Source organism: Halyomorpha halys, unplaced genomic scaffold (assembly GCF_000696795.3).
Source record: "Halyomorpha halys isolate HHAL.00 unplaced genomic scaffold, Hhal_1.1 Scaffold2048.1, whole genome shotgun sequence".
Classification (NCBI taxonomy): domain Eukaryota; kingdom Metazoa; phylum Arthropoda; class Insecta; order Hemiptera; family Pentatomidae; genus Halyomorpha; species Halyomorpha halys.
The window spans coordinates 108,735-134,157 of NW_027113440.1; the positions used below are offsets into that span (position 1 = coordinate 108,735).

The 25,423-nt window shown below is 30.0% G+C and overlaps 2 protein-coding genes across 4 annotated transcripts; one reads left to right on the forward strand and one right to left on the reverse strand.

The window, feature by feature from the left end:
- Positions 1 to 18,681, reverse strand: LOC106691046 (coiled-coil domain-containing protein 34). Its single transcript, XM_014436691.2, has 7 exons — positions 18,621 to 18,681; positions 15,623 to 16,100; positions 13,553 to 13,700; positions 11,545 to 11,670; positions 9,359 to 9,458; positions 7,109 to 7,230; positions 1 to 278 (listed from the first exon to the last, which is right to left on the reverse strand). The coding sequence occupies exons 2-7, from the start codon at positions 16,067 to 16,069 to the stop codon at positions 16 to 18; spliced, it is 1,206 nt and encodes a 401-aa protein (XP_014292177.1). The 5' UTR covers positions 16,070 to 16,100; positions 18,621 to 18,681; the 3' UTR covers positions 1 to 15.
- On the forward strand, positions 1,649 to 25,390 carry LOC106691045 (NADPH-dependent diflavin oxidoreductase 1). Of its 3 annotated transcripts, none has more exons than XM_014436689.3 (11): positions 1,649 to 1,841; positions 1,918 to 2,100; positions 2,193 to 2,441; positions 4,196 to 4,319; positions 6,150 to 6,386; positions 20,680 to 20,826; positions 21,001 to 21,108; positions 21,251 to 21,403; positions 21,481 to 21,617; positions 23,576 to 23,680; positions 25,063 to 25,390. In XM_014436689.3, the coding sequence occupies exons 1-11, from the start codon at positions 1,768 to 1,770 to the stop codon at positions 25,289 to 25,291; spliced, it is 1,746 nt and encodes a 581-aa protein (XP_014292175.1). In that variant the 5' UTR covers positions 1,649 to 1,767; the 3' UTR covers positions 25,292 to 25,390. The 3 variants fall into 3 exon arrangements, with proteins under 3 accessions (XP_014292175.1, XP_066907041.1, XP_014292176.1); XM_067050940.1 differs by having other exon boundaries at positions 1,680 to 1,851; XM_014436690.2 differs by lacking the exon at positions 1,649 to 1,841 and having other exon boundaries at positions 1,961 to 2,100; positions 2,173 to 2,441.
- Positions 25,391 to 25,423: the final 33 nt, after the last annotated feature.

The following is a 25,423-nucleotide window of genomic DNA, read 5'->3' on the forward strand; positions in this document are numbered from 1 at the left end:
TGGATTGTTTAAATATTATTTTTTTTTTTGACAACTTCCTGAATAAATACTTGAAATCTTGGCGGAAGGGTATTTATAAATACTTGAAACCTTGGCGGAAGGGTATTTATAAATACTTGAAACCTTGCGAACAAGGGCTTTATGTCTCTCAGCCAGCTTCTTAGATTTCGATTTTATTTTTTTATGTTTGGCTAAACTCCAACTGGATTCACTTTCACCAGAATCTTTATTCCACGAATCTCTACCGCTGAGATAGTCTTTTAGTTTTTTTGCTTCCACTTCAAACAAAAAAAAAAAAACTATTAGACATGAAAATACATAACTATAAGATTCCAAGAATTTGATAGCTATTGTCCATTTTTTTAATCATGAATTTAGATTTTTTTTACAAAACTTAATGCTTTTCACATTATCATCTGAAGAAGGCAGAAGCTAATTGAAATTATTAATAAGCAGAATAGCAAACATTAAAAAAAAAATTCATAAAATTTTCAAACAAAAATAAGCTCAAAAATCTAAAACTCTAACTCAAATTTAGAAAGACTTGCCCTTAGATGCGTTAACAATTTATCGCAATCTCCATTATTTAGAAGAGGGAGGATTCACGGGAACATTCAATGGACCAAGTCGATTTTTATTATTCTAAAGTTATGTTTGATAACAGTGACTAGAACTTCAATATAGCCACAATAGTCTTTTTTTTTTACATGTTCAACATTTATTTTTGACAAAAAAAAGGCTCTAGTCTCAAGAGATCACCTCTGGATCCGTAGCAAATGTTATCTGGAGTAGCTTAGGTTTTTTTTTTATGATAAAAAAAATTAATGTGACAAACATACTTTTCTTGCTTTTGCATTACGTTCCAAGCCCTCAGCAAAAGTGAGGTTACTTAGAAGAATGGGAAGCATTCAGCAAGAGGCTTCAACATTCTCTATTAGCAGCTAGGTTCTTGGCGTGACGAAGATCTTTCTCTCTTGCTCTGCATAGCCTGTCGACATACTCCAGGTAAGACATCCTTGGTCGTCCACGAGGCCTTCTGTCATCTGGTATATACTCCATCGTCTTTAGGGAGCCCATATGTTCCTCCATTCTAATGACGTGGCGGAACCATTTCAACTGCCGTGTCAGCAGAACCTCCTTCACTGAGGCAATTCCCAGTTCCTGGCGTCTTCTCTCATGGCCTCTCCTCGTTTCCCACACTGTTCTTCATTAAAACTTCATTTCTGCAGCAGTGACTCTACTCTCTTGCCAGTCCATCAACATCCAGCTTTCAGCTCCATACAGGAGTATCGGCAAGTATACAGACTTGTAGAAACAAGGAAAATTAAGAATAATGATTACAAATAAACGGGGAGTACCTGATTCTGATTAAAAAAGGCAGGTATAGGTTTTTCTACTACATCACTAACCGTCAGAAAGGGTTAGTTTTTTAAGCAAATCCATAAGATAAAAGGAGAAGTTCATGTATGAGATATTTCTTATAGATATCTTGTATTTCATTTAGCCCTGAAGAAGTCCTACAAAGTGGGACGGAACGTTGAGTAACATTAAATAGTTTTTCTACTATTTTGTATCTTTATTGACAGACTCCTACCTCTAAGAGGTTGAAGGATGTAATAACCGAACTGCGAGGTTATAATGACTTTTGAAATCTGACTACCTCTATGGGATGATATTGTAAACTTCTTATTATTGATATTTGAATTTAATTTTTTTAGTCATTTAGGACTATTTTTACCGGATTATTCTAAACTTGCTGTGTAAAAAATGCTCATATTATATGGAAGTGAAACTGGTACAGCTCAAGATGTAGCTGAGGGAATTTGGAGAACTTCAAAGAGGTTGAAAGAAGTTAGCATTTCAATATACAAATATCTAATTGAAAGTGTCACTTTCTCATTTATCATATTTGTGCAGATACGGGTTCACTGGGACTGTTCAGCCTATGGATGATTATGATATTACCAAACTTATTTATGAGCCCTTAATTATCTTTGTTTGTTCTACCACTGGTCAAGGAGACCCACCGGAAAATATGAGAAAATTTTGGAGATTCCTTTTGAGAAAAAGCCTACCTAGAAACTCCTTATCGAATTCATGGTAATATTTTATTTGTTTGTTTGTTCAAATCAGGATATTTTATTTAATACTAATTGTATGAATTTATTCTAGTTAGTTATCCTTATTGGTAGGGTTGCTGTTCTTGGTCTAGGTGACTCATCATATGCAAAGTTCAATTTTGCTGCAAAGAAATTGTCAAAAAGATTAGCGAGTTTAGGAGCTAAATTGTTGCTTGAAACTGGTCTTTGTGATGATCAACATGATTTAGGTCTGTATGCTGAGCTCGTTCCTTGGACTGAAAAACTATGGAATACCCTCCAACCACTATATCCTCTTTTGAATTTAACCAAAAGAAGTGAAGATGACTCATTACTACTAAAGTAATTTGTTTTTATTTTAATTGTTGATTTATTAGAAATTTTATTTTATTATTTTTAGCTCAACTTAGTATTAATTTATATGATGTCTGATTTTAAACTTGTTTTATAAAATATTTAGATTGTTGATTATGATTCCTTTATACTGATTTAATGAGTTTATATAAATTAATATTAACTTTCGTTATATACTTTAATTTTATGAGTAATGTATATAACGTGTGATTAAATTATTCTGTAATATGAAAAAAAAAAAATATCACTATTTAAGTTACTTTGATTACCTGGCTATCCAATAATAATTTAATATTGGTAGTAGGTGAAAATTATTTTTTCAAACCAATAGAGTTATATTTATTTTCATACTTGTATAGCACTGTTATACCATCAGAAAAACCTTGATATCTAAAAATTTCTTAGATTTTTCTAAAAATATTTAAAAGTAAGAAATTCAGGTTCTTTGGTTTTATAAGAAATAATTTTTTGGTATTTTTTTGAAAAATTTTAACATGCTGGTGTGGTTTTAACCATGTTAAAACTGAATTTCTTATATTAAAATATGACCTGTCAACAGCACCACAAATAGATAATATGAATGAATAAATTCTCATTCTGTTTCCATGGCTCATAATTTTTGTTAAATCGATTGGAAGAAAAGAAAGAATGAAATTCCTCCAGCTCTGGGAGCTTAACATGGATTGAGCATCACTGGTTACTCAATTTGTCCACCACAGTTTTGGCCGTACCACTATTTTTTCCCCGTTTTGTTTTCTTCACTTCGGAACTACTGTACCTGGCAATGGAAGCCGTAATGCTGAGGGAAAAAATATCATCATTTTCAGCTATTTCCAAGTTGCTTTTCAGAAATTATGTACACCAGAGATTGTTAATCACTAATTGAAGAAAAGAGTTAAAACATGGCAGTTATTGTAGGGATGAGAGCAAGGATGGAAGCTCTATAATGGATGCCAGGTCATGTTGGTGTACTTGGTAATGAATAAGTAGGCAAAGCTCGGTTTTTCAGAGAATCAGCCTGTTATTCCACTGACTTACGAAATCGTCATACGAATATGTTCTCACTATAAGGACAAGACAAATGTCATTCACCAATTCCAAGCATAAGGAAAGTAACTTCTGAAAAAAAATTACCGAAACTCTCCTGGTCTTACCAGAGCTGAACAAGAAGAAGCTTGTTTCTGCCTAATGATAGAACATTTTCTTCTTCAAAAAGACCTCTATCGAATAGACATTGCAGATTACTGACATGTCTTCTATGCAATGTTTCTTTTTATTCAAGTGTTTGTTCACTTCTTTGCATTTTGTCCAATGCTCCATGTCCATGAATAATTTATTGATTGTTATTCTAATGTCCATATTTGTGTATAAACTCCATTTTATTTAGTTGACCTTCATTCCCTCATTGATTCCAAAGTATGGCTTACTTAAACAATAGTGAATAATCTCTAAACTTGATATCTTGAGCTGATTAGATCATGTTCTGTTTACTAGATATTCTGTTTTTATTTCTAGCTCCAAGATGTACTGCATTATGGAGGAAGAGAGTATTATATGTATGAAAACAGTATGATATGCATAGTTGATTAATATCAATGGAATTGCAGTCACTGTTATATTATTTTCCATTTATGCAAAGATTGCATTTATTTCTATGTTTTGATATGTTCCATAAGAATAATGTTTTTTTCATCATTTCATTATATATGTTAGTATCAAATTTTTATGTTCTATTTTTGTAGATGGGAGACTGTCCCTAGAGATTCAAATCCAGTGGAATTAAGTTTTCTTCCTGGAGAACCAAATGAAAGATATTGGTGTGAAGTATCCAGTAATGTTAGAGTAACTGACAAGAATCATTTTCAGGTATGTTTTTGATATATTTTTGAATCACAGTTTTTTGGTTTATTTAGTCTCTCATTTGAAAATGAATGCTGAACTAAATGATTGAAGAAATCAAATAAAATTTAAAAGTAGTAAGAAAAGAAGTATTCTCTAATGCTGAACAACCTAAGTTCAGATTCTGGTTCACCCATAAAATTTTCTCTTGCCAGTTAACCAATGACCTTCCTGGGTTCTGCAATATATACTGTTGTCTCTAATCCTATTCAAGGGGAAAAAGCAGAGTATTGTCTACTATTGCAACTAGGAGTGACTGCCGACTCCTCTCCTATCTAACTTTTACTTGTTTAAAGTATAATTTTGTAAATCAAAATGTTCAGCATAAATTTAATGTTTAACCTTTGTATCACAAGGGCAGAAATACAGATAGTGGCAGAGCCATGTTCTTATTTAATTAATACTTGCCACTTTTTCTGGTGTTATAAAGTTCAATAATAATGTTTAGGAAAGTATGTATAAAAAGTTAAACACGGATTTGTTAATGAATTATTAATTTTTTTCTTTTGGGAATAATATGTTATTTTGGTCCATTTTAAGTCCATACAATTGTCTCTATGTTTAAGTAACGGATGTAAAATACTATATTTTTTTATTTCATAACTTTTAGTAATTGAGCAGAAACATTTTTACCACAAATTCAGGATTCACAGAAGTAAGGTGAAGAGATTAGGATATTATTTGTATTAAAGTAGTTAAAAGGAAAATGTAAAGTTCTTTTTTGGTTTCTTGAAAATTAACTATATTAACATCACATTTATTAAGTTAATGTGGTGTTAAGGTCATTAATACCCACCTTTTACTGAGTGATAGTTTCTTTTAATTTATTATTATGAACTTGGTCTCTGATTTTAAATTTATTATTATGAGCAGTCATAGTTTATTTGGGATAGCAATTTTGGTAACTTTTTAACAATTTTTCATTTCATTCTATCCAACATGACAAAAAAATGTGATAGGAAATGTAGGAAAGATTAGAAGATGGCAGTTATCATCAAAACTCTTTTTCAACATGATAATATAACCTAGAACTGTTGTACTGCTGTCAGCCTGCTTCAAGGACAGTTGCGGCTTGGCCTTGCCGAGCTGTGGCAACAAAATAAGGCCTTTATTTCCCTTAAAGCCAACAGCCATCATTGACACCCAACCACTGCAACGGACAAAACCAGCAAAACTCCACTTTCAATTCATTGATAGTTTGTCAAGAAAATATTTGTTCTTTTTTTTTATCCTTTAATTGTTTTTATATAATAAGTAATTTGGTATATTTCACTCTTTTTTTCTAATTAATCAATTATTTGGCTATTGTAAATTAAATAGTATAATTATAAATTAGGATTATTACTATTATAAAAAAATATATATTAAATAATTTATATTGACTCATATTTCTTCTAGAAAAGTAATGTGAGAGAAAGTGTAGACTCCAGGATTAAGCATATAACAAAACTGTATCATAATTTTTCTTTTAATTATGAAAGTGGCTTGTCCAACATAAACTTCAGGATTCTAACTTTTTTTCTGTTATTGATGCATAAGCCCAGTGTCCTCTTTAATAATTGCTTAAGTTGACTTATAGCTAAATTAGTGTCTACCACTGTAAAATATTCAAATTTGACTTCCATTTTTAACAAGTGAAGAATTAATCACGAGCAAAATTGGGCGAAATATATTACAAACTGACTTCTCTAATGGGTAACTCCTATGAATTTATTTCACAGCTCTCTTTATACTTCATCGCTTATTCACCAGAGCTGTCGATTTACTGTACAATGCTAATGATTTTCTTTCTTTTAGGAAGTTCGCCTTATAACATTTACTCCTGATAACAATTCTATAAAGTATAGTCCTGGTGCAGTAGCTTATGTAAGGCCAACCAACCAACTATCATCAGTAGAAAAATTGATTTCAATAATTGGTGAGCAATGTCCTGAGGTTTTTGAACTGAAATCTGTTAATATGTCTTTGCCTGAGATCTTTCAAGGGAAAGCTTTGTCTCTCAAAGATGTGGCTACAGTTTATTGGGATCTTAATGTATGTATTAATCATTTTATGAAATCTTTTTAATTATATGTAAAGTGGAATGCTTTTTTTATGTCGTTCTTTTACTTTCAATGTTGATGTTGATATTAAACAAAAGTTTTTGCATTTATTTTTTGTTTGCATGATTTATTCTTAATAGATTCCTTAGCTATAAGTTAAAATATCAAGTTCATTATGTCAGCCAAACAACTATTTTTCCAGAATGGGCTTCTATATCTTTAAAAAAAATTTTAAAAAAATTCTGAATCTTCGTGCTCTGTTGGTAGGGATGCTACTATATTTAATATATGCATCTCCCCTCTCAATTAATTGTTATTTTTGTGATATTAAGAAAAAAATCCCTAGGGCTGTCAAAAAAAATATCAATACATTTTTGTTTCTTGCTAAATTTTGTTCAATCAAAATCATTTGAGCCATTTTCGAAAAAATAAATAAATAATAAAAATCAATTCTATAAATTGGTACTAATGGTAGGTTGAATTTATCAAAAAAGTTACTTGTCTCTTAAGTTAAAAGTCAAAAGTTAAAGTATCTTGTTTTTTAATTTAAAAAATATTTTTCTTGTAGTTTTATGTCATAAAAACAATTTAGTACAAAAAGAAATACTGAATTTCATTTAAAAAAAAGAAAGAAAGAAAGAAACTATCTATTGGTAAGGTTTTTGCTAAACCAATTATAAATTTGAATATTTTATGCTATGACAGCCATAATACCTTTTAGCATCTGTTTAAAATTTCGTGGTAATTCTGCTGGATCTTCAACACCATCTTTGTGATCACCGTCAAGTATAATTTCAGTTGGCATCGCTTCTTCTGCTTCCAAAAGATGTTTATACCTGCAAATTTTATTATTAATGATTTTGCAGTTTTGTGTTTGATAAAACCAATTTCGTATATTTAGATTGCCTTTTTCAATTACTATGATCAATAATTATTATTAATCATGAAAAGTTAAAGTACTCATTTTATCTTTCCTCCCTTTTAATTCATAAATCAAAAATAAAAATTGAAAAAAAAAAACTGAAAAACATTATTGTAAACTATTTAATTGTTATTTTCTTTTAAAAACTTATATGTTTGTTACGGCGGATAGGGGTTCAAAAGGAACCTTTACTACTCCAACTGTGAAAAGAAAAGAATAGCCGAATTTTGTTATTTTTAAATAAGTAAACATAATAAAAAGGAACACAAAATATACAAACTAGAGGGGAAAAAAAGAAAACTTAACACTATTACAAAATTAAATTAATTAAATAAAAGAGAAAAAAAGTCTTATATCACCGGTGATTAATGGGGCCCTAGTTGTAGTTGTTGTCCTGAGTGGATGTTCTCGTGGAGGTAGATCGACAAAAGGACGACCGTTCGGCCGCCTTGTCCTCTTGGAGGATGAGTCGAAGTCCACCCACCGTGGCTAAGATGATTTGGCTGGCAACTATGAGTACGTAGTGAGGAGAAGATATGTATATGCAGTGAGACGTTAAGAAGTTGTCTGTCTATTTTTCATTATGAAAAACAACAGAGAGTAGTTGCTTTGTGTTTTCGACTTACTAAAAATCACATGTTCCAATTATAGATTTGTGGACCATATGTTGGGCACAACAATGTTGGTTCACACACTTTCTGTTTTATCCCAACCTATTATTAATATTTAGATACAATTTTGAATCTCATTTCTAATGAATAAACTGCGAATAACAATAGGTATTGAAAGGTTTTCATTCAGTTCTTAGCCTTTGCTGTTAATACTACTGTGTGCTGTGATTATCTGATGACACTCAGTAGTCTTGTTTGATCTTGCCTTGATTTATTATAGAAAGAAATTATGTATCATTATTATTATTAGTATTACTCTTTTGATCTCCTGGGTTATTTATCTCATGAAATATATTTGTTTTATATATATTCTTTTGTGATCTTCCTAGTTGCTTTCAACAATTTGTTTTCAAGTTATTAATTTCATTGAATGATATATTGATCTTGTATTTATGTGTTGAAATTGTCCTTATTCAATGTTATTTAAATGGTTTAAAAAAAGCAGCAGAATTATTAGCAATTATATGTAAAGTAATATGGCTTCATAATAAAATAACATATTTTAATTATGAAATTAATTTATGGGCAATCGTTATTGAATATCTAAGTTTTTGAATCATAAAAAGTTAAATTTTTACTTGATTTCTCTCTTGTATCATTTGTCGTAATAGAAGTAGCTAATAAAGGCTCGTCAAGCTTACTGCTCACATTTTGCTGCTTACAGAACATTGAGTTTTGTTCATAGGCTGTTACCTAACAAATTTTGCTGCTGATAATGGTTCTACATTGTAGCAAGTATCTGCCACGGTGAAATTGTCTTAACTTATAACCGTTCTTAATGATGTTAAGATAGTTGGCCGTGGATAATATATATATGAAGAGAAGATGGTTGTGGGTGCGGTCAGGGAATAAAAAAAAATAAGTTTTTTCAACATATTTGTGTTATTCTCTGACTGGACCCCATCTTCTCCTCATATATAATTGTTCTTGTTTGTGAATAAAGTAATTAATGCTTGAACTTTTACCACATTCATCAAAGAACACTATTTTTGAAACCACAAAATAATTAATTAACTAAATAAGTTGGTTATGTAAAAGAAGGATGTTATCACACTACTTTTATGACAGAAAGTGAAAAATATTGCCAATGAGTTAACCAAAGACAAGCAATACTTAAAACACAAACTATCTAAGTAGCTAAATATTAGTTACCCAAAATATCTTTATGAATAAATTTGCCCTTGACTGACTACAACTGTGACATAAAAGTTTGTTCTCAAAACCTGAGTTCCTCACAATGTTATACCTTAACATTCTCCTTAAGTTTTGTTTAACATCTAACGAGTTACAAAATTTAGAGAGATAGAGGGTCTTATTAATAGGGAGGGAGGGGATTACATTAACAACAGATTATAGTATTGTATTAATTACCTAGCTCTGAAGGATGGATCTGGTTGAACAACATATTTTGTTAAATATTTTCCAGGATCTGGATTTCCTTGCCCTTCAAACCTTCCCAGTTGTAATGGTTCTGTTCAATACAAATTTGCATATGAAATCCATGGTAACATAAAAAATAAATGTCTTATTTTTTTTTAATATATTGCTTAAAAATATTTTATCATTCATCTTTAAAGGAAGACGGACAAGGTGTGGTCAAAGAAAAAAACTCAAATAGTCATAAAACTATTTACTATGAGGCAACGTTTTGTCCCACTTTGCAGGACTTCATCAGAGCTAAAAAAATTTAAATGAGGTAAAAATAAATGAACAATGTAAATTAAAAAATAGAAATAAGATGTACAATGAAATGTAAAATTAAAAAAGAATAACAAAATTATGAAGATGGTTAGGGGTGCGTTAAAAAACAAAAAATAGTTAACAACTATTTATCTGCTGATATTTTGCCCCACTTTGTTGAAGTTCATCAGGGCTAAAATGATTCAAAAATATCTTTTTAGCCCTGATGAAGCTCTATGAAATGGGACAAAACGTCGGCTAATAAATAGTTGTTAACTAATTTGTGTTTTTTAAATGTACCTGACCATCTTCTTCATAATTTTAAATAATACAGTCAATAGTAGATAATACATAATAGGGGGATTATTATTATTAAAATTATTACAAAATAAAAATTGTATATATGGATATAATACAAAGAAGAAGAAATAAAATTAATTTCTTCTTCTTTGTATTCTATCCGTATAAATAATTTTTTTTTCTCAATAATTTTAATAATAATCCCCCCTCTACTGTGTATATTATCGTTTAATGTTTACTTTTTTAAATATCTTCTTTAATTTGCTAATACTTTTTACTTTAATATTATTTTCAAATGTAACGTATTATTTAACTACTCCCTCCCCATCACTCTCACTCTTTCCCACCAACCTCTCATTTTCGCGCTCACCTGACACCTGCAAGATGTTTACTATCTTGTTCATTATATACCTTTATTCTTAATTTTACTTTTATTCCCTTTTTCCATCTTTTAGTGTGAACTGTATTTTATATTTCTTTTTTATCTGTTATTTCCGTTTTCATTAATTGTCAAAAACCTTTTGTTATTCTTATTTAATTTTATGTTTCACTGTACATCTCTTTTTTATTTTTAATTTACATTGTTCATTTATTTTTAGCTCATTTAAGTGTTTGTATCTTATTTAGCCCTGATGAAGCCCTGCAGTGTAAAGTGAAACTTTGGTTCATATTAAACAGTTTTATGACTAGTTGATTTTTTTCTTTGACTACACCTGGATCATCTTCCTTTTATTATCACACACAGTCAATTATCTATCTTCCAGTTTATCATTTATCATTTAAAATTCAACAACTTGGTTTTGGGTTTGTGGTTATTCATTAATGTAACTTTTTTGTTTACTTTATTACCCATGTTATATTTATATTTGTATAGCTCAAATTGTCTTCATTTTTAATCATATTAATATTAATTAATTATTGACTCCTCAGACTCAGTTGTGTGGAAGTCTGAGGGATGTGTCCAGTCAGTCTGTCATGGTTCCTTCGTACATTGTAAAAATTCCAATTTCATTCCACTAGTGCTAAAAAAGTTATGAGTGATTCTCCTAGGGTAAGCTCAAACTAAGTACACCATCCATTCTAATTCACCTTGCAGACTGGACCTGCTAGATGAATTAGACGCGACTTGAAGGGTACTCTTACTCATCTTGTTCATTTCATTTTACCTATTTTAGATCTTTAACATTTTAATGAGGAGTTTTTTTATCAAAAGTTAATACTTCTGAAAAGAAGGTAAAGTTTTTTAGACAAATACAAATTTACAGCTAAAATTTATTAAGTATTTCAATTTTCTCTTATGAATGGGTGCTACTAACTTAGCTATATGAGATGATCCCATATTAAGTTTTTAATAATAATGTTCTTAATTAAAAGTGGATGTATTGACTTTTGATAGAAGATTCTTCCAAAGTATTGCAAAGCCTGATTTGTAAGCTAGTCATTTTGACATTATTTTTTCCTTTAAAAGCTTATATCTTGTTTAATATATGTGGGTTATTTCCATCAAAAAAGTTTTTTAGTATCCCTCCTCTATTTAAATCAACTAATAATCTTGCAGTATATCAAAAATTGTTTACCAATATATTTCATGTCTTCTGCTGCTTGCCTAATCTTCTCCCATTCAGAAGCAGCAATGATATTCGAAGTTAGATCAGTTACAAATTGTTTATCTGATTTCTCTCTTGCCATAATTTTTGCTATTGCTAAAAGAAGAGAGAACATCTATTACTATTTTTAATAAATTTCTAGCTATTAAGAATAAATTTTGGGGGAAAAATGTGAAAAAAGAGTTTTAACTTCAGTCTTACATGTAGACTAAATTAAATATCCTTATATTGATATTTTTATAACCTTATATTTATGTTATTGATTTTTTCAATACTCAAACAAGATATATCCCTACCGAGCCAAGTTTCTCTTCAGTTTGCTTCTATATCGTCATTGATTGCCGTATTAATCCTATTCTATTTCAAACACAGTCGAAGTGGAGTTTTTAAACTTAACTGCTGCTGCAGTTTGACGCTACATTTCAATACTCTTAATTTATTAATTTTTTTTATAAATTTACACCATCCGTTGGCAAATACCTACCAATGACAACGTAATTTCAATAAGTAAAACATTGCCTATTCCCATTTAGCAATACTACATATTATTTATTTATGAGTATAAAATTAAAATGAGGAGTTTGATAGATCTTGTACATAGTTTCACATTTGCTGGTCCAATGTCAAATGTCCAATCCTAAACTATTTTATATCTCTTTACTCAAGTATACTTTTGAACATGAAATATCTCTTTACTATATACATATTTAGGACTGCTTGAACCAGCCTTCTCCATCTCTGCTTGTATTGAGCTACTGTTTTTCAATTTGTTTTATACAGCTCTACAGCGTCTTGAATCATTGCTTCTATCTTTCCATTTGGTATTTTAACTTGTGGTCCCTAGTCAGCTATTGTAGCATTCATTGTTGTGAAGATATGTCTTAATGGATTGTTTTGAGTTATCCCGGTCTTGACTTCCTTGATTTCATATCAAGAGAAATTGACTGACCAGGTTCTGTAAGCTGCTCTCTCTTGGTCTTTCTGCTCCATCCTTTAAGACTCGGATCCCAGATTGCTCTGGTTATTGTTTGGAGGACTCTGTAGGAGGATCTTTTGGTTCTGCTTTCTAGGGTGTTAGTTAAAGTCCATGTCTCAAAGCAGCAAATAAGTGCTATCTTTATTATGGTATTTTACACCTTTAACTTTCTAAAGATTTTTGTGATTGATCCCCTTGAAAGGGATAACAAAGCGGTTTGCACTTGGTCAGCCATTGACTGGCATTATTATAGAGCTGAGGTATTTGGATATGTTTACTTTCAGAAATGATTGCCCATCCACGTTGACTATGTTGTTGTATTCTAAGGATCTGGTACCTTTTCCTCCTTCCATATTTTCTGGATTAGTTGTAATAGCTTGGCTCTTTGAGGTTCCTCTCCATATTTGAATATCTGTGATGGTAAAATGTACATCACTGTGGCCTTTCTTCTTTTATGCTTGTCAGTAACAATTTGTACTTCCAATAAATCTAGTTTTTCAACCTCTTGTGGTTCGGTGTCCTCAGTTTGTTCATGGATTTCCAGTGATTGAGAAGCTGCTGAGATTTTTTTTCCAGATACCTAGTATCTTTTCTTCCGATCACTTTTCTTTTGTACAAAAAACGTTCATCTCCTATGAAGGTATTAACTTTTTTTCACTTCCCACTAATTTATAGATTCTTTGAAGTTTCTTATAGAGTGAATAGTTTCAAAATCCCAGGATTATTCTTTAGCAAGCACCCAAAAAGACTTCCTTTCTACAGAAATTTTACATGTCCCAATCATATAGTGCTCCAATTAATTGTCTATATTATATGATGATATCGGTATCATCATTATGGAGGTTTTTCAAAAATATATATATTTATGTTAAAACCTCAAAAATTTATTAAACCGATCAACACACTGATTTAATTATACTCAAAATTAGTCTTATTCAGAATAATGAACACTTAACGTTATATTACACATTTTTCTTGGTCTATACTGAATTAATTGGATACCTTTTGCTTCATTGTCAAAATGTTGTCTATTTTTCCGCCATTTTTCTACTTTATCAGTTCTTTTTTTGGCTTTCTTTGCTTCCTCTGCAGCTTCTTTAAGCTCCTTTATTTCTTGTTGTTTAACTGTGTGCATTGTTTGATATTTTAACTAAATGCAAAAATAAACTTTGATCATTAAATAAATTTGATTGATCGTTATAAGATTATCAATAATCATTATATTGTCTTTTTGTTAATTTGAAAGATTTTAGAAAGAGATGGTCAGGCCTGAAAACAAAATGTTAAGTTTCAGTTTTATCATAAACATGTTAATCTTCATCAGAAACAAAATTTTTTTCTGGCTATCGTCTATTTTAAGGCATGCAATTAAGTCAGTTTAGGGTGTTGCAGGTGTTCAATTTTGAAAATATTTAAATAGTATTAAGGCTATTTATATAGTTATATGAAGTTAGTAGATTACAGTAATACTCTGGCCTGTTGACTACTTCGCAATAGGCCCTTGGCAAAGCATGTTCAGAAATTTGTGTTATCTTAAAAAATGAGTGAGGATGGATCTTGCCAGGGGATTAGTCCTGAACACTGATGCAGGTATAAGACATAAGTATAGTTGGATAGAAGGTAGGAATTAGTTCTAGCTGTAGGGATAAGCCTGGCAGACTAGAAGTGTATTAATGATACTACATGGACCAGGAGGTAGGAAATCAGTCCTAGTTGAGGTTGAGGCCTTTGAGTTCAGGTTTAACAGAAATGAAGTTTTCTGCAAATGAAGACTTGTTGTTGTTGAGAATGAAGAAAAGTTATTGGCCCGTTATTACTTTAAATGGCCAATGCACACTTAATGATAGTAGAATCGTTTTTTGACAAAATGCTAAACCCCCGGGGTGCGACGGCCCTATATCACTTTTGAAATATTAGCTTAAAACGGGAAGAGGTGACTTTAAGATAGTTTAATTGAGCAATATTTAAAAAGCGCCTGAAATTGAAAAACAGCATAAAACCCACCACTAATATTTCAAAAATGATATAGGACAGTCGCTCCCTGGGGGTCTTAGCAGGGTGGGTCCGGCGGGGAAGAATAGCCTTTTTTCTGTGTTATGATCTCCTCTTGTGAGATTGTGACATGTCATACATCGACCAACCTACTCGCTATAATTGTCTGTTTAAAAAAATCAGATAAGTAAGGCTACCATCGAGGGCGGGAATGGAGGGTTTGATGAAGGGTCAAATCAGACTTTCTATCTTCCAGTTCTTTAGGACATTATTCTAAAATCATATAGTTTTTCAGCAAAAACCAACAAACAGATCTTCATAGGGACCAAGTTAATCAGCTTTTTTTTATTATTATTGAGAAGTATATTTTCGGTACCTATTTCTTTTAAATAACAAGAACTATTTATGTGCTCATCTTATTTTATTCATATTATGATATCCTGAAATCCTAGTGCAAATCATTTCAAAAATTTTCACATTGTTCACTTGTTCACAAATTTCCAGTAAAAATTTTTACACTTTTTGTTTGTTAACTATGATAAATGTCAAAATGTTTTGATATTATTTATACTAATATTATATTATTTGCAATATTATTATATTATTGCTGTTATTTATTGTTTAATGTTTTTTTTACAATTTATATTTGATTATACCTTCCAGCATCTGATTGATCATCATAACTGTTTAACATCCTTCTTTATTTAAGTTGGACAAATAAGTAAACTTTTTGGTTTAAAGTTTTTTAATGTTAAAAATATGCAAATTTAATCATATTAAATGAAAGTTTGATTTGTATTACTTCTTTGAAAGTAAATAGGACTGAAAATGTTTGTTAACATCTCAATAACTTAATTTTGTTTATGATAGTTGGATTGTAAAATAAGGACAACGTTAATAACATTGCAGCTGTTATTATAATCTTTTGTCATAATTTAGCAAAATTTTGTAATAATTATCGAATAATCAAATTATATATATATTATATTTTGAAAGGTTAATTAGATGGGTATCTATCATGTTCAGAACAATGTTATTAACAGTATTTAGTTTGGTATAATTGCCGCTTATGTTTCATACCTCTTTATTCTTTTTTTGTAGCCATTCATCAAATGCTGTAGGTATCAATTTTGATACTTTTTTATGTTTCTTTCGTATTCGTTCTTTATCAGCTACTTGTGCACAACTTGGTGTAATTTTTTCCTTTAGTTTTATCATTGTATCTGAGTCATCACTATGGAGATGTATGTCCTTTCCATATTTTTGTATGCATTTAGCTCTACATGTTTGTACATGAAGAATTGCGGCTGCTCTCCAGGGTGAAAGAGTCTCAGTTAAAACTGATGAGCTACTTACATCGCTACTTTTGTAGCTGCCTGATGTTTGATTTGAGGTGGCTTCACTTTTTTGTTCTATCTCCTCTAATGAATTTGAGTTTTCAGATTCAGCTTTCTCCTCATGTTTTTCTATACTATTTTTTTTTGTAAATTTTTGGGAGTTTATTTCTTGTAGTTTGCTGCCTGTCATAATTGTCTTTTGGTATCAAAATCTTCAATATCTAGTATATTATGATGTTATTAGTTCTTTGCAGTTACATTATTCCATACTCTAGTTATTAAATCATTTAGGGTGCTATCAAAAATATTTTATTTGATACTTTCCAGCAAATAGTATTTATATTTTTAATGCTACTTTATTAACTAGTAGAAGAAGTTTCATTTTGATATCAGACAAGTTGTTGTTATTTACTTGTTTATGAGTTCCTAATAAACATGTTTTGGTGTTTGAAATTTAATTGCATTCTGTCTGTAAAGATTTTATCTTATTATAAGAGAGAAATATTTATCTGAAACATAAAGTTACTTTTCAATCACAATATAAATACAAACTCTAAAAAAAAAAATTAATGGTTTGTATTATCTTTGCACCACCTCTACATCTATACCGGAAGAACGATGTCTCATAATTGTGACAGGTTAATACCTGTGGAAGGTTAAGAAGACAAAATGACCAACTTCATGCCACAAACCAGTCTGATTAAACATCAATATCCTCAGTAAGATTTTATTCTCTCACCTGATTTTATATTGTTTTCAATTCTCCATGATTCCCATTTTGGAATTCAACATTTAGAAGACCAGCAATCGCCACATATTTCAGCTTGTAGAAATTTATTCTGTTTCCTGGCTTGTATGATAGGCAGATAAGTTCCACATCATTTTGATGAATTTGGCCACTTCATCAGACCAGAGAAATGTTTGTTTCCTCGCCAAAATTTGTTTCCTGTGTTACAAGTGTCAGTGGAAGGAATCAAGCCCATGGACATTTGGGTCAAAGCCATTGTTTATTACAAAAAGCCTACAACAATCAAGGTTCTGCTCTATTTCCTTGTGAAGGTCAATTTTTATTCTCCAGGCATCAAAGACACTCTCCATCAACCTCTTGACTGTTTACGACATCAAGTTTAGAAGAACAACCAGTACAAGATCGAGTGGAATCCCCTCATTGAGCTTGTATTTCAGTATTGATGAACCTACTTTGCTACCTAGGACATCCATCAATCATAGATTTCCTGTTGTCTGCGACACCTCTGACACCTGTGTCAAAGCGGTTTTACATTCATGGCAAGATAACAAATCTTTTGTTCCTTCAGAAATCAAGCTCCATGTTTCCCATGTATATCTGATTGCTGAATTTCATTCTTAATTTGCCTCAGACTTCTAGAACATTGAAAAGAGTTCAAACTCACTTTTATCAAAGATTGGAAACTGTCATTTGACAAAGATTGGAACCCATTCCTCCTTCCATCACCTGAGCATTCTTCATCATGTGGATTGCACTTTTTGGGTTGCTTAAAAAAATCATCATTAATCAGGGTCTTAAGTTTGAATGAGGAATGTCCTCTAGCCCCAAAAGTTCTTGGCTGCTAATTTAACTCTCAACAGAGTTTTTTTTTTTCCTTAGAGATTGTCAAACATTTTCTTTTTCACTATGTAGTGACCTTTTATTTAATAAATTATAGGTATTAGTTGTGGGCAACTGCAATTTTTTCACTAAGTGAGCTCACCCATTGGGTGATAGCTTACACAATTAGTTTTATTTTACATTATTATACCTGACATTTTGCTTTGTATACTATTTATAATTAATTTATATAACGTTGGCACAATAAAATAGGTTAATCCAACTTATTTGTGTTTATCATTGACCGCACCCCCAACCATCTTCTCGTTTATTTATAGAATAGTTCATTATCGTATTAGAGCTTTTAATTTTTTTTAAAATTCTTTATTTTGTGATTAGTTTAAGTTACGTTTTTTCCTCTTAACCTGAGTGTTTATTGAATGAACCTGCTTTGATCCAGAAAATATCGTTGATGTACTTGTCTGATCAAGGATTGTTGAGTGTAAAAAACAGTGTTACATACTATCCAGGAATAATGAAATAGCTATTTTATAAATTTTTAGGAGCAAATTCAATAAATAAAAAATTGTAATGGTTGTATTAGTAATTAATAAAAACTTTCCTGCATTTGCACTTCATCGGGCCAACCTCTTTGATGGCACTGCTCGTTATCAAACCTGAGATAATCAAAGGTTGTTACCAAACGTTGGTGTTGTAACAAATACATACACTTCTTATTTTATAGTGTTCATTTCATATTTATTTAATAAAATCTTTTTTTTGTCAAAGTATTTGTTCATTGAATGAAACTTTTCCAACTGTTTCCCAAATTCTATAAAAATCATCTATTGATCAAACTGACTAATACCATAAATAAACCAATAAGATACGGATTAACCTAAAAAATTCTGCTTTCAATATATTTTTAAAGAAAAAAGAAAAATGGAAGATCCGAGAAAAGACATTTTGTCTTAAGGCCACCATAGTTCATATGAAACTTGCTATGCCAGGAATAAATATTGAACTATGTTGAAGGTAACTCCACAAAATAAGTCAAGATGAAAATTTTACCTTCCAAGTATGGAAAACATCTGCTTATAAACTTCAAAATTATTGAACGAAGGTTGAATTTTCCAATATATTTAATAATTTAAATGTATTTTTAAATACTTACAGTTATTCCAGCTTAAGAGAAATGATTTTAAAAAATCAATTATTAAAAAGTCAAATATAATGAATCATATGTTTTAAAATAAAAACTTTTAAAAATCAGTTATTTGAATTATTAAGTTCTGAGTATATCACAGTTAACTTGATTTAAATGGTAAATTAATACAAGGTATGTTCCAACAACCACATCTGACTGTCCAGAGCTGTACGCTGTATGGGTTTTTCCCTCCCAAAATCTTTACTGAGCTTGCTTTCTCTGTTTCAGACAATTAAAAGTGGTCGTTATAACAGACCTATTATGTTATCTTAAATCTGAGAAGACTTGGTTGCTTAGTCATAGCTGTTATTTTGTTACACTTGATCCATTTTTAACAAAAGGGCTGTTAAACTTTATAACTTAAAAACTAATTATTTTGTATTAAAGCTATAAAATTGTAAAATATTACGGTAACAGTACCGAAGGTCTACTCCAATATGATGGGTGGGTGTGTAGTCACTTATGCATATGTTATAACTTACATTGTTATTATCACAGCTGTCAATTTCCTCTCACTGAAGAGATAAACCAACCCCCATTGGAGCCATGACCATTGAGATCTTTCATAAATTTGAATAAATACTAATCACTTGCTGGTGTTAGGTTATTGCCCACAACAATGGTCAGCCATTTTCTCATTGTGTATAAATGAGAACAAGCCCACATCTATTTTGAAGCAATGCTTCAGAACTAATACCAATAATGTAGTTGAAAACTTGTTCAACTTCAAACCCCTTGGAGTGTTCGGTTTCGAAACTATCCATTAAACAATTTCTGCCAGAAAAAGTCGAATCAGATGTGATTTAACTTTTTTTGCAAGAAATTATTATACCTCCTGAAAAAAAAACATTAATTAAAAATTTGACTTAAGTGTTTTTGGAACTGAATGTCTCATGTATTTAGATCAAACTCCTATCCTCCTTGTCAATCTGTTATGTTGAACTCTTCTGTTTACTGATTAAATGTTGAAATGAACATTCTTACTCTCTATTTTTCTTTTTATTATTTTTTAACCTGGTGTTACTAATTCAAATAAGTATTATCTTTATTGTTTAATAGACACAACACATTTTATGCTAGTATAAACAATGACCAACCATAAACTTCCAACATATTTTATCAACATTATAATCCAAAAATTACAGTATCGTGTTACATCAATATAAGGTCTTGGATAGAAGAAAGAATCAGATAACTGTTGTAAAACTAATCATAGCAAAGTATTGAAATATTATTTTGGGTTGATTAGATATCATGTGACAACATTAAACCTCATTTTTGGCAATAATATCTTCCTGTTGGTATGTTTGTAAAATATGTCAGTATTTTCTCTAAACACACAATCTTTTAAAAAATAAAATTCTAATATTTTTTATAAAAATTATAATGCAAACAATATAAGATTATCAAAACAGGAAAAAATCAAATTATTGTTGTAAAATTAATATTCACAAGTATTGACATAGTATTTTGGGTCAGATATCATGTATTCTATGAGTAAAAGCTCGGTTTCCCATGTTCATTCCATAATCTCCCAAGAACCCATTCTAGGCTTAATTAAAAGAGTTTTATTGTAACGATAAGTAGAGACTGAAAGGTCTGTGTGCTGTGGATTGGGGCCACTCCTTATTAAACATAGCTCCAACAGGAAGAAGATAAAGAAGAACTGTTATGTAAAATCGGTTACAAAAAAAAATAACCATTTCTCATCTTTGTGATTGATTTATTGTGAATTTTCACTACAATAACAATATTGTTTTAAGTTAATTTTGTATTATTAACAAAATATAATGATTTATCACTTTTAGATATGAAGAAGATGGTGAGGATTGCAGTCAAAAAGAACAAAAATAGTCTGTAAGACCCTGATGAAGCTCTATATTGTGGGGCCAAACGTGAGAAATAAATAGTTAACTATTTTTGTTCTTTTGGACCACAACCCTGACCAACTTCTTCATATTTGAAATTTTACGGTCAATTATTTATATGTATAATATGATTTATCACTTTGTTCAAATTATTTCAGGCTGTTCCACGACGATACGTATTTGAAGTATTAGCATCAGTAACTACAAGTGAACTTGAAAAAGACAAACTGGAAGAGTTTTTGACGCCTAGTGGTTTGGACGAAATGTATTCCTATTGCAATCGGCCTAAGCGGACAACAGTGGAGGTAAACATTCCCTTAATTACTGCCAATATTGTTTTTATATGGGTTTTAATGTATTTTTAATTGGGGTATTATATTGGAATTCTATTTTGTATGATACAAAAATATGTAACAATTTTTTATTTGGTTTCAGGGACTAAATATTAAAGAACTTTCAATTCATTATCTTATGCTTAGGTGCTCGAAGACTTTCCTGTAGCAGCATCTAATCTTCAACTAGATCATCTTTTTGAAATATTTCAACCAATCAGAGCAAGGGCTTATTCCATAGCTTCATCTATTGAGGTATAAAAGCAAGAATATGACATTTTTTCTTATTTTTTCTATGCAAAATACTCTCCTACTTATTGCGTTTAATAAAAAGGACTGTGTATTTTTAATAACATTTATACTATGCTGTTTTCTATTATTATTTTTTTTTTTATAGTATGATGGCCCTGTCATAAAGTTACTGGTTGCTATTGTTCAATATAAAACACGCCTTTCTGTCCCTAGACAAGGATTAGCATCAACTTGGCTATCGACTGTTGCTGGAAGAGTTTGTGTTGCCGTTAAGCCTCCTTCACTCAAATTTCCAGAAGTAATTTGACTAATACTTTCTATTTAATTTTTTAGTTGTAAAAAAGATACAAATCAAATAAGTTAATGTATTTCCAGAGAGGTTCAGTGATCATGGTGGGACCAGGCACAGGAATTGCTCCATTTAGAAGCTTTATTTCTAAAAGAATAATGCAAGTTCACCATGGCGAAGGAGATAGTCCCAAAGAATGGCTGGTTGTCATATTTGGTTCAAGGTTTGTTAAAGATTATTCATAGAGAAACATTAATTTTACTTCTCACCAAAGGTGAAGAGCAATATATTGCACAATTTGAATTATTGAAGTTAATTAAAAATATTTATTAACTTGTATACAATAATACTAACACTAAATTACTGATAAATACCTGTATCCCAAGGTAAAGGCTATTTAAGTTGAGTTCGCCAATAGGAAAAGAGTGCTCACTCAGCCTTCCTACTCAAGTGCTTTAAAATCATAATCTCTTGTACTGGAACAAATTTTTTTGAAACTTTTTATTGTGATAATTTTCCTTGCTTCCAATACAGAGTTTTTAAAAGCACATTTCATTTTTATTCTGATTAATAACATTTTTGTTTCATTTACCATTAAGTGTAAAATATTAGTGCCATCTAGCTGTCCTTAGGGCAGCTTGCTTGCCTAATGTTTTCCCTCATAGTTACAGAGAATTTTTTTTTTTTTACAAAATTAATTTTTCCAAATTGATTAACATTACTGATCAGATTGTTTAACTTCTGGTATATCCATTACCTTCTGCAATTTATTTTAAATAGAAGTTTTTTTTGTTCCCAATTGGACTGTTATAAAAAGCCAATTTCATACAGTCCACTACAGCTACCATTATCAGAAGATAATATTCTAAAGGTTTTCAGTGCCTGACGTTCATGTTAAGGCAATGAAACCCGATTAATCTGATTTCAAAATTGTTTGTTATTTGATGTTCTAATTTATTCATGAAATAATAGGAATGTTTTAATTTAAATTTTTGTTTGTTATTGGAATTTTAAAATAATAATTATTTGGATTGATTGATTTTGCACACTTTTTTCAATCATAATTTACATAAATAACAAATTTAAAATTATAATTCATTTCTATTTTATCATAGTCAGTTCCAAAAAAGAATTTTCTGGTAATCATTTACTACTTACCTACTGATAGAAATATTGAATTTTATTACAACTGATTTTTTTTTTAATTCATCTTTGTACAAAGAGAATTAATTTTTATTGAGGGAAATATTGAAAAATTGTTTCTAAATTCTTTCAAATGGGGTGTTCTTCGTCTGATAATCAGATATTATTTTCATTTGAACCTAAATTAGGATGTTTCACTTTTAGATTTTCAGTCTGTCATGCAATGATATAATAAAGTTTTCTATCAAATTTTCTGTTTAGCCTTCATTTATAAACTTTTTATATTCATTTTTACATTACAAAAGTTGCAAATTATTTTCCAATGATTGGCACATTCTTAGATTTTAATATGCTCATATCAACATTCTTAGTCCCAATTTATTCGACTTTGCAAAAGGTTTTTTAAAAAATTGTTACAAATGAACTTTAATAAAAGCTGTTAGATATCTCTTTGATAAAAATAGTTTTAAAAAAAAAAAATACTTTATTGAATTAAAAGAAGGGGAGAAATTCTCATGTGGCAAGAAACTAGAGTCATAGTTTGGACTGGAATGTTTGAAAGAGGAAGCATGAAGAGAATAGGGAGTTTGGCTCCCTCTTCGCTAACTCATGATCAACATGCGCAAAATGATATCTGTCTATGTAGTGCTCTTCTTTATATTTTTGTTTTGTTTGAGAAATACTCATAAAGTCATTAAAATTCAAGCGCTAAGTGAAAGAGCATATTAGGCAACATTTTTGGATTAAATAAAAAATGAATTTTCCAGTGTAAAAAAGGAATAAAAAATAATTGAATTCCTATTTTACTCATAATTATGTTTGTAACATAGCATGTTCTTCCTCGTTGCTTTTCAATTAGAAATAATACTGTGATTACAATATAAATAATACTGTAATTTTTATTAGTGTAAATTGTGAAAAAAGAAGAAAATAGTACTCTTACCTCCTGTAAACTTTCAATAGAATTATTTATTTCCATTACTTAATATTCTGCATCTTTGGTGTTTGATTTATTTATGTTTTTCTTTTAAATTACAGATATAGAAATGCTGATTTTCATTTTGGTAATGAGTTTGAAAAATGGGAAATGGCTAATGATATTACACTCATAACTGCTTTTTCTCGAGATCAGCCTGAGAAAATGTAAGCCATATCTAGTATTACCAATTTAGCATAAAAACAATTATTTAGTACATTGGTCTTATAATTATTGATAATTTAACCAATTAAAAGGCTATTTTATTAATTTTTTAATTGTTAGCAATGACTGGGAGGTACTAATCTAAGTCTCTTGTCTATTCTTTTCAATTGTCATTATTACCCTGCCGTGATAAAGTGGTGAACTATGGATACCCCTTCAAACTGTAAAGTCAGAAGTGGTACACTATGGATGTAACCTTAGACTGACTTTGTTGTTACTTGAGTTATGACTTCAGATATGTATTAAAAACTTCTTCTAATAGGCTGAATTTAAACCCTAGTTTAACTTGTTCATTATTTTTGTAATATTTGAACAAGGACATGCATATTTTATCTCTTATTTGTGTCTACTCCAGCAAAACTAAAGTAGTTATGTTTTTAGCCTGGTCTCTATTGTATAAAATAGCTAAACAAAAGATGGCTTAACAATATGAAAACATCCCTATTCTGGGAATTCTCTATTCATACTGTTTTTCAATTTCAGATGCTTTTTAAATATTGCTTGATTAAACTATCTTAAAGTTTCCTCTTAACTACTTAAAAAAAAATAAATCCTGTTAAATTTTATGGTACTATTCTAGTTAGTTGCTTAAGCCCTGTAGCCTTCTGAGTTCATGGTTCTTCACTATTTTTTATGACATATTGTCTTTTAGGCAGATATTATTTTTATTTTTTATAGACCTTACTTATTCTTAGGGAACTGTCCCAGAATAAATTTTTTAAGTGAAACTCTTTACGGATGTTCTACAACTCAGAAAAAAAATTATATGGGAGTAAATTGGCTTTGTGATGCAAAATGAAATAGAAGGGGCAGAACTTATCAATTCTAGCAGGAAAATTTTTATATTGTTATAGAAGTGTAGGAGTATAGAGGAGCTTAACAATCCCAGCAGCGCTGATCTGATTGAGTGAGCACCTATTATCCATAGTCTTCCATTACATTATAAAAACTTTTCCTGCTAGAATTGACTTAGCAAATGGCTGTTCTATTCAATTTCTAATTATTATGGAACTAATATTGTCCTTAAGAGGGAACACATGATCATTATTAATAAAAACTTAATACAATTTTTTTTTCTATTTATTCTATTATCTACATTTGAATATAGCCATTTAAACATACTTTGTGCAATAGATGAGTAAATGATTATTTGTGAAAAAACCAGTAGAATAACTGTACTATTGATTTGTGATAGAGTTCATTTATTTATGATGAAATATTCTATTTAAATCTGTGGATTATAAATTTCTTGAACCAAAGATTTATTAAATCTATAAGATTGTTGATATTGAGTGTCATTGTTAAAATGTTATCTTTATTACAGATATGTGCAGCATAAAATTGTTTCCGAAAGGAATTTTTTGTTTCAAAGGATACATTCTGATGAGTGTTTTATTTTTGTTGCTGGAAGTTCTAATAATATGCCAGCAGCTGTAAGAAATGCCTTTATTGAAGTTATCGCTACAGAAGGTGATTTTACTGAAGAAGAAGCGAAAACATACGTAGAAAAAATGGAAGCATCTGGCAGATACCAAGAAGAAACGTGGTCATAAACTAAATTTTAAAACCGTCTTAAATAAAAAAAAATATAGTAATTATCTGCATATTTATTACTTACATTTTCCTTTTAAAAATAAAAAGATTAAACATTATTTCAAATTTATCCTCTTTAGTGATTTTTAGCT